The sequence below is a fragment of the Esox lucius genome, chromosome 11 (assembly GCF_011004845.1).
Source record: "Esox lucius isolate fEsoLuc1 chromosome 11, fEsoLuc1.pri, whole genome shotgun sequence".
In the NCBI taxonomy this organism is placed as follows: Eukaryota; Metazoa; Chordata; class Actinopteri; order Esociformes; family Esocidae; genus Esox; species Esox lucius.
In genome coordinates, this window is record NC_047579.1 from 41704636 (window position 1) to 41714481 (window position 9846).

Genomic DNA, 9846 nt, shown 5'->3' on the forward strand with positions numbered 1-9846 from the left:
ATTTGACATTGCTGGGTTTACACACTGCTTTTTATTCATTTTAAAAAGATGTGAATGTAACATGATATACTAAAATAACTCATCAGCACAATTTATTTAAAATAATGAATTATGGCAAACAACTGTGTTGAATGTAAACATACATGTTGGTTTTCCAGCCCTTTGTTTAGCTGAGCTCATCATCAGCTTTCTACATATGTCGTTTGTGAGTCAAGTTAGGGGTACATTATAGAAAAGCACCTGGGGGAACCAAAAGCTGCGTGGACAAAATGGCCCTGAGGGAACCCAATAGCAAAACATGTCTAACGCTTTGCACACACGTCACCCATGAATCAATTTCCATGGTGTCCGTCGTCACAATGGTCTAACAGAGCAGTCCCACTTCTTTGCACCCTTTCCGGGGGGGGGGGGGGGGGGGTAGCGGCCCCACTTCTGCGTCAGACCCCAGACACTGGTCCGATGATCCGTTGGCTTGTTCTCTCCGCTTCTCTGGGCTCAGTCCTGGCACTCTGGTGGTTGGGTATGAGGCTTGCGGTACTTGCACTGAATCCAAACACGGTACATGGTCAGCTGTTTGCCTCTATTCACCTGCAGCCGCCGGTCCACCATGTTCTGGACCTTCTCCAGGCCGGCTTCACTGAAGTAGCCATGGAGCTCCTCTGAAGTGAGACATCATGGAGATATTTATACATAATTATAAACCCGGTGGTTTGAATCTTGAATGCTGATTGGCTGACAGCCATGGTATATACAACGGCTATGACATCACATCAGTTTTACTGCTCTAAGTGCATAGTTAACCTGTTTTCAATTGCAATAAGTCAAGGCAGGGTTTTGTGGTCTATTGCCAATATGCCATGGCTAAGCTGTGTCTAGGCACTTCACGATAAGAACGGCCCTTAGCCTTGATATATTGACCACACCCCCTTGCACATTATTGCTGAAAACACATGACAGTTTCTATTGTATTTATTACCTTGAGTGAAGAAATAGACTCGTGTTCCATCACCCCGGACATAAAAGTTGTCTGACAAACACCTTCCTGAAAAATAAACATTTAATGGTTTAGCTGACTTGATTTAACCAAAAAACCTCTCAGTGCAGTCTGTAATTATTGTGGTTGTGAAACATTCTTTTGGCTTTGTACTATTTATAAAATGATCAGTTGCTTGGTTAAAGAAGGGTGTTTTTACATATTAGTTTCACCGCTTGGAAATCAAATCACATATTTCCCCTGCTTTAGGCAACCAGCAGCACTGGGACAGATTAATATAATATCGAAATAAAACATGCATGCTTAGTACTTGGTTGCAAATACTTTGCGTGCAACAACTCCTTGAAGTCTGCAACCCATTGACCCAACCAGATGCTGTGGACCTTCTCTGTTGACGCTCCGCCAGGCCTGTAGCGGAGCAGTAGTCATTTTTCCATTTGATTCATCTTCACCAAATGAAAGGCATGTTCACTAGATTTAAATCTGAAAATGTACCTGGCCAGTCAAGAAACTTTGACTTTTCAGTTCCTGTTAGTAATGGCAGTATGCTCTGTGACAATGCTGTATGGTGAAACTGTAGAAATGTTGTAAAAAGGCTGTGAAGTGTTCTTATTGTCTTTTATCAGCTTGTTCTTACACAACATAATCATATGAATCTAACCTTTAATTGAGTGGAAATTGTTCAAAGAAGAAAATTCTTATTTTCAAAAATATGTGCCACAATCAATAGGATGAAATTATTTTTTTCTTTCTGCCACTTCTGGTCTCTTGGTGGCCCCAACCCTGCGGGCGGCCAGCTCACATTCAGTCCAGTCACAGCTATTTTCCATCCACGCACCCCAAGGGGAAGCTGGAGGTACCAGCTTCCACTTGAAGGTAAGACAAGAAAGTCCCTGCCCATTTTCAGAAAATTTCTGAACTACTAACTGTTAAAAGAGTATATAAAATAACTCCACAGCTGTTTTTCATTCTTATAATTTACACTGAAGCAATAAAACAGACACTAATCCAGAGGGAAAATCAGATGTGTGTGCATACATTTTAATACCAGTCACCTGTGGGACTTGAACCCACAACCCCTAACATTTGCAAGCGTCATACTCTACCAAGAGAGCTACACAGGACCACAGTACAGCCATTTAGACCTGCTGGTAAAGTCTTCTGCCAATGGTAGTGGCTGACAGACTCACACACTTTAAATCTGTTGGACAGTTGTTTGGGAATTTTTCCAGTCACTCACTGTAGAGAACCTCCTTGGCTTAACAAATCGTTTGAGATTGCTAGGTTGAACAGTGCTTTCCTTATTCGTAATGACTTTCCCTGTGGCCTAAATTGTTGTTTCTCTTAACAGATGTTTCAGACTCATAATGGCATTCTTGACCTTTATTATAACTCTTTGGCCCTAATGTTGACAGACATTAATAGCGAAAAGCCTAGAGTGAAGACTAGACAGACAGTTCTCTTATGCTTCCTTGAATGATGTGACAGAACACATCTGACTAACTAGAAACACGTCAGGCAAATTTGTCCAATACTTATGTTGCCCTGCAATGTATATTAAATACAAAATCTATTGGAAAAACAAAAACTAATCAAACACTCACAAAACTGCCTAAGCTTAGAGGTGCCGCTGGCTTATTGAGTTAGGTTTGATAAATTACCTTTTTGCCGTTAATTGTGATTGCTTATCCTAATATGTTTGTTTCATATCAGTGTACTTCTGTTTTTATTATTGCTTTAAAACAAGCTTTTGGCCATATAGACCTAGGTCTTTGGTTCCATGTATTAATAAAATAAGACAGTAGGATGCTGTGTAAAAAATTTGGTCATTTCTAAAGGGGGGGGAACCAATATGTACACAAATACCCTCAAGTAAAAGCTATAATGGTAAATTGTTTAATTTTAAATGTAGACTTTTGGCGTACAGAGCCAAAAGGAGGATGAATGCTTCAGTGTGACCCACCCATACGGTGTCCACAGTAACTCACCTTTCTTGAAGCGTAGCTGTGCCATGTCATAGCGACCGTAGTCCCGGAGCAGCAGTACCCCACCAGGTTTCAGAAGCCGAGCCAGTCTGCAGACGGAGGCCTGCATCCTGCCAGAGACATGTTGGACAGCACTTAATTTTGTAGGAACTGGGTGTATTCTTAGTTGTGACATAAGGGGACAAGGAATGTTAGTGACATGAATCTTTATGATATAACAGTTTCTATTTCTTGGGGCTTGGCATTCGGTGTTTAGGCGTGCCTATATCTGTTCCTCCGTTTCCACGGTGACAGATAAGGCGCTAGTCGGACCATCCTGGGATGTTGCTTCATAACACCAGCTACCCCAAGGTCAACTGCTAGATGGTGGGAATCAGCAGGGAGAGTGAAACTAACACTGGCGAGAGCCTTGACTGCACCATCTGGAGACATGTACTAGGACTGCTGAATAAACATCGAAGAAGCCTCTGACCCTGACTCATTCTTTCACAAATACACATCTACATGAACCACTCTTAGCCGATCCTCTAGAAATACACAGACCTAACAATTTCCCAATCACACGCACCAGCGAACACAAACACCCAGCACATGCTTTTCACTGTGCTCAAAATCCACATACCTATCAGGGTGGAGCGCTGAGAGCACGAAAATGAGCACAATGACATCCAGGCTGGCATCTGGGACAGGGTAGACGGCGGCCTCATCGCTCAGGTCGTGAACGAAGGCGAAGCAACGCCCGGGGTCGTAGTCCGAGTTACTCTGGTGGTGGAAAGGACCAGATGAATGAACCCATTTATCCGAAAGTTAATGACGTCGTCCATCAAGTGTCTGTCACTCTTACCTTGACCAGCTCCACAGCGGTGCTGGAGAAATCACAGCAGTAGACAATGAGCCCCGGGTCACTGTGACACACACCAGGTAACGCAGTCAGAGAAAACGATGCTGTTAACAGGGTTGCACCTCAAACATCTAGCGATTTTCTGAATAGCTGGTATACAGTATAAGGCTGGTTGTATGTAAAACCTGCGGGTTCTACAAGGCCAGTAGCTGGTGTTATAAAAGGTAAACACAAAAGGCACACAGACAGCACATCCGTAAAGGGATGTGTAATCCCAACCACCTGTCACTGAAAGGATGACATGCTTTTAGTCGTCAGCTGCAGCTAAGGTCCAAGCAAAATGTTTCTTCCGATTTTAACCCAACCCCTTGGAATTGGCTTCCGTATTACTCACTTGTTGGTCTTCAGAATGGGAAAGACAGTGTTGCCAACTCCACAGCCCACCTATTGGATATGACAGGAAAGAGGTAAGCCTTAAAACAGTCCTTCCGAACTAAGGAGGCCGGGGGCAACTTCAGTAAACACCAGACCACAGGCTTACAGGTAAAAAAAAAAATGAACACAAATGAACACGCTGAGGAGAGCAAACTTCCACTATAGCTACTGTAAGTGACAAGCTGGGAACATCGAGCTACCTCAGGTATGAGGGAAAATTACAGTACATAGCAGGCTCAGATATATTAATCAGGTCCCAGATCGGTTTGTGTCCTTGCCAATTCCACTGCTGACTCCCAAGCCAAACATGTTAGGAATTACACAATGAGTTTGCAGTAAGAACACAAACTGACAGGGACGCCAGTCAACAGACGCCTCAGCAGCTCTGTGACCCATCACAACGCCCTCACCTCCAATATGCGGTACGTGGCATTGGATCCTGGGAAATCACCATCTACAGGGGCTGGATGCTGCCCAGTAACTGGACTGCTTGGGCTCCGGCCTTGATCCAGATCGTGTGGGCAGGATGTCCCAGCCACGCCACCGGCAGCATAGGACCCCTGGTTGAAGCGACACTGGGGAGCAAGCTCGGGGAACTCTGTGAAGAGCCAGTGGCGGTCTTTGAAGAAGCGGTTCTCATGGATGGTGTAGAAGTCATTCCAGTATGCATTTGCCCGACAGTCAAAGTCCTCTGGTCAATTGAAAGGAAGAGGGACACACTTACTACCATGTTTCTGTTTTAGTACTGATGTACAGATAGTAAGCAGGCTTGCGGTTGTTTGGCATCAGTCACCTTTCATTCTGAAAACGTCCTACTAATTACTTCCAGTTCACACATGAGCCTTTAACAGTGGCATCTGGCTCACAGTAGGTATCCAACCCATTTCCAAAACATCAATATCAAATTTTAATGTTTGTAATGTTCACATGTCAGTTCAGCATCCTCTTATCACCCAACAAGATATGAACCCCAGTAACAGCCAATAACTACTAGGAAAGGGCATTTCCCTTTTTAGCTTTATTCCCTCTTCAGATAGTTTAGCCGTTGGCACAGGGGTGCAGCTTATTAATATGCGTACCACGTCCATGTCACACAAATAATAACATACAGCAGTGGTTCCCAACCAGGGGTACTAGGACCCCTGGGGGTACTTGGCCTCTCCACAGGGGGTACTTGAAAACACTCATGACACCATAGACTTACTAGTGAAATGAACATGAGGGGGTACTTCAGGGGTACTCCAAGCAGTGCAAATTATTTTTGGGGGTACAGTAACTGAAAAGGGTTGGGAGCCACTGACATACAGCAATGGCGCATTTCCACTGGGGCCTTACCCCTGTACCAAGGCTACACAGGTGATTTAAGCTAATGTTGGCTCTAGACTTTCCTGTCTAAGGTGGGGAGGGAGGAGTAAACTATCAATATTTTTCTGGTAGTAAAAAAAACAATAGCACCATGCTCAGTTTGTTTACAATACTGCGCTTGAACTTGAGTAATAAAACCAATGTCTTCCTCAAACTCCCGGGACTGGCTCCATTTCCATCTACACTTGTGACACTGCTACATGTACATCATTGTATACATGATTTAGTTTAAGTATTTTGTCAAAACTATCTACCTTTAATATAAGGATTTGGGAGAATTCTGAGGTAATTCTATTTTGTAATTGGTTCAGCAGGCTACATCAATGGCATCGTACCACCTTCGGTCGTTCCAACTCTTTCCGTTCTGAGTCTTTGCTTCCCTGTACTGTTGCTTTATTTTATTTATTTTATCAGGGATCTGTTTGCTAGATCGGATGAAAACCATTACGAAAATCCTAAAGCAAACGATACACATCGCTATTTGCTTAGCACAACATGCCCCATTTTCAGAGTACGCAACACGTCAACACGCAAACCCTGCCCTAAGTCCTAAAGTCCGGTCTAGTCGGCCATGGCCTAGTGGCCGACTGGCGCTGGCCCGTGTGAATGGAATCAGAAACAATTCTGGACTTAGTAAAACACCAGTGTTTGGCACCATTGGAAACGAGGCCCAAGTGTAAAAAAACTTTGCCACAGACGTTATCAACAGCAGTGAATAGATGTGTAGAGCAAAACATGACCCAACGTTGAGTTTGTTTAACTGTCGGGAGAGAAATGGTCACTGCACACCTGGCCCCTCGCTTTAACATTCCTCCCATGCTTCCCATGGCCCTACACAAACAATAGAGTTCTGCCCGACTCCTGGGTTTATTGGAAAGCTACATAAAAACACTTCACTATAGACTCACTTCACTATAGACTATGCCAAATGAGACCACGCTGGTGAGGTTGAAGTCAACTGAATTTGCTGCATGATGCATGAGGAGATCATTTGCATTGAGAGAAGCATTCGATATGCAAAACACTGGTGAGCAAAATTGGTACTGCGTAGTTAGGTTTTGATCCCACCTAGATAATCTAAGAAACTCAAGAGGGGTTAATGCATGGAGCAACATTTTTCTAAATTGCAATGCAAGTATACAGTAACAAATATTGTACATTAAAAGTATTGTAGTAACAGATTTTGAAAAGGATTCCAATCTTCGGTTAACTGCCCCTTTAATCACATTACATCCAGTGCAAACAAGCCTATCCAGGCCTGAGACAGAATTGTGGGGCAGATAATTGAACTCCCACAGCGTTCTTATAAAAAAATTAAGCGAAGTCCGTCCCCCTTAAATTCCCGTAGCACAAAACTTTACACAAAAGAGTGTGTGTAATTAATACACCTCTGGGTTGTTGTCATTCCCTTGAAAACATAATGCATACATTGCAAAACATTTAGTAAAACTGAGTTTCAACAATTGCACAAATTCCATTTGGTCTACGTTTCAAGGAAAACATGGACGAAACTACAGTACCTAAGTTATGTTTCACAACTAAAACCCTTTGTTTGGTAGAATGAACACACTAATTTCACTGTTCTCCCAGGCGAAAACTTGCCAAGATCATCCACCACCACAGCCCCACCAACCTTGCTTCTCTAGAGGGAGGGGCTGACTGTTTTCTTGCACCTTCTTTTTGGCTGCAGCCTCTTGCTCCTCTGTCCACTCCACATTGTCCCTAAACGGGACAAAAACACCATTATAAACTTAGAAGATTAACTACTACTGCCTCATTCGGCTCTGCCCACTCCATGTGTCTGTATCTACTACATGTATGCCAAAATACGATACCATGCGTTATGCTGAAAAACCTGACGAGGATCTGTCAGGAAACGGGTTCCGAATTGAGGTCTTTTCAGTTCTCCAGATGTGGACTCTGGTAATATTTGTACCGTGTCAATGCTGTTTTCCTCGGATATCCCTCTCACTGTATCGGGCGCTGCCATGTTGGAACAGACGCACCGGAAATAATGACATGGGGTGTATTCCGGTTTAGTCCACCAAACAGAATTTCTATTGGACAAAATCTGTTTGATCCCTCCTTATTTTTCTGAGAGGAAACCAAATTAAGTTGATTACAGATATCCCAGAAAAAGCATGACAGCCAAATAAAGTTTACGCTGTTTACGACTAATGTTGGTCTGGCGCCAACATTAGTCGGCAAGAAGAGCGAGAAGGGTAGATTGTCTTAGCTAGCTTGTTAGCTTCACAAACGTCAGATAACTTGAGAAAATGAATAAAGTGTATTTCATACTCCAGCACCGGTTTGAAACCCTTAATTTGGAGGAGAAACTTGAAGTAAAGTGACTTGGTGCTCATCAGCCACGGGATATTGTCATAACTGCTGGTAAAAGTAACCGCGGGTTTAACGTGGAGTGGTTTTTGAAGAAAAAGTGGCTAACAGCATACAAAAAACTCTTCTGTTTTCCATGTCTGCTATTTGATGGAGATGGCACTTGGTCGAGGACGGGTTACAAAGGACATCTAGCACTGTACAAAACGAACGGTTAGACTGTATGAATGAAGTGTACAGGGACTTATGATGGTGCGGCTGTAATGAGTGGAAACGTCCGAGGGGTACAGACGCTAATGAAAGAGACATACCCACATGTCCAGTTTGTTCACTGCTATGCTCACCAGCTGAACCTGACCTTGCTGCACCTTTGTTCAGCAAAGATGAGCATCCTTTCTCTGGCGCTCCAAAACGTGTCGCGGCACTTGCTGAGGCAACACAGAGATGCATTCCAAGGCCACCTGCTGTACGATGGAACTTTAAAGTAGAACTGTCAATGCAGTTTGGGAAAACCGCGCTGCGCTGCTCCTGTGTATTGAGGACATACGCACAGAACCAGGATGGGATGAGGCCACCATAAGTGAGGTATACGGCCTGTCAAAAAAACTCCGTGACCGATGCTTTCTGCAGCTGCAGATTTTTTTTTCTTCCTTATGCCAAAAGTTGATGTTTTATACAACATGCAAAAACGGAGCATCATGCATGGGATTAGCAGTACGCTCACCCGTTTCAAGGAGAATGTCCAGAATATGCAGAAGCAAACTGATGAATGGGCTGCCACCGTTCACGATGGAACAGACGAGCCAGGCAGACGAGTAACCAACACAGCGCTGGTGAAGAAGGAGGCATGTGACAAACTCATCTCCCAGGTGGAGCAGAGGTTTTCACAAAGTGACCACCTGATTGATCCCAAGCTGGTTGACAGCTCGCTCTTCCCACAATTTGTCCTGTCATTCCCTACATCTGAGCTTGACTGTGAGGCCTCTAGGAAACGAGGAAAAGTTGAAGTCTGAGCTGACCACTCTGTACCGCCACACTGAGCTTCACACTGGTGAGACGGCCTCTGTCTCTGTTAAGATCCATCCATGAGAACAACCTAGAGGAGGCTTTTGCTGAGACCGTCACTCTGCTGAAAATTATCATAACACCTATGATGACATCTGAGTCAGAGAGGAACTTTTTCACCTATAAGAGGGCCGGGTGTCTCTGTAAAGCACTTTGTGACAACTGCTGTTGTAAAAAGCGCTTTAAAAATAAATTTTTATTGATTGATTGATTTTGAAAAAACCTTCACTAGCAATACCATGGGACAGCCGCGACGCAACGCATTGGCCTTTGTGGCGCTGGTCCGTGCATTGGTCATATTTTTGTCCTGGAACGATTGATATAGATGGTGACGAGTGTCCGTGTGTCCATGCTTATCTATCAATTACACAAGAAAGCACTTTCTGCCTATCTCTATTCTAAATAATCTTTGCCCCAGCTAAATCAGTTGCCTGTTAGTACTCTGTTACACCTGTCGAGGGCGCCTTAGCCCTACGGGCGAAGTTTGCGACTAGATTGCTCGATGTTATTCTCATTTGTAATAGAACAATAACAAACACAGCAAGAACATACTTAAAAAATAATTCAGATAAAGGGTGAAGTCTAAAAAATGTAGTCAACGTACGCAATGTACTTCAGAAAACATGATCGAGAATGAGAGAAATTAAACATCTTATCAGAAAATCACCAGAATCTTGGTCAAGTTTCCTCCCGTTTTGTAGGCCTCCATAAATCCATTGTCCAGCCACCCGGTCTCTATCTTCGTGGGTTCACAAAGAGTTATGTCCTATCATACACTGGACATACGGTCTACGGAACATTGAGCCATCTTTCGAGACGGTCTA

The 9846-nt window shown here is 43.7% G+C and overlaps 1 protein-coding gene across 1 annotated transcript; it reads right to left on the reverse strand.

The window, feature by feature from the left end:
- Nucleotides 1-15: 15 nt before the first annotated feature.
- mettl2a (methyltransferase like 2A) lies at nucleotides 16-7649 on the reverse strand. The gene is made up of 9 exons (XM_010874772.3): nucleotides 7456-7649; nucleotides 7254-7342; nucleotides 4666-4946; nucleotides 4215-4264; nucleotides 3824-3884; nucleotides 3602-3741; nucleotides 2983-3089; nucleotides 977-1042; nucleotides 16-659 (listed from the first exon to the last, which is right to left on the reverse strand). The coding sequence occupies exons 1-9, from the start codon at nucleotides 7608-7610 to the stop codon at nucleotides 496-498; spliced, it is 1113 nt and encodes a 370-aa protein (XP_010873074.2). The 5' UTR covers nucleotides 7611-7649; the 3' UTR covers nucleotides 16-495.
- Nucleotides 7650-9846: the final 2197 nt, after the last annotated feature.

Excerpts from the sequence above, each read along its gene's own strand:
- mettl2a (XM_010874772.3), bottom strand. The coding sequence starts at position 7,610 with ATGGCAGCGCCCGATACAGTGAGAGGGATATCCGAGGAAAACAGCATT. Across the intron at positions 7,343-7,455 it reads GTTTTTCAGCATAACGCATG|GGACAATGTGGAGTGGACAG; the intron begins GTATCGTATTTT and ends TGTCCCGTTTAG. Across the intron at positions 1,043-2,982 it reads ACAGCTACGCTTCAAGAAAG|GAAGGTGTTTGTCAGACAAC; the intron begins GTGAGTTACTGT and ends TTTATTTTTCAG.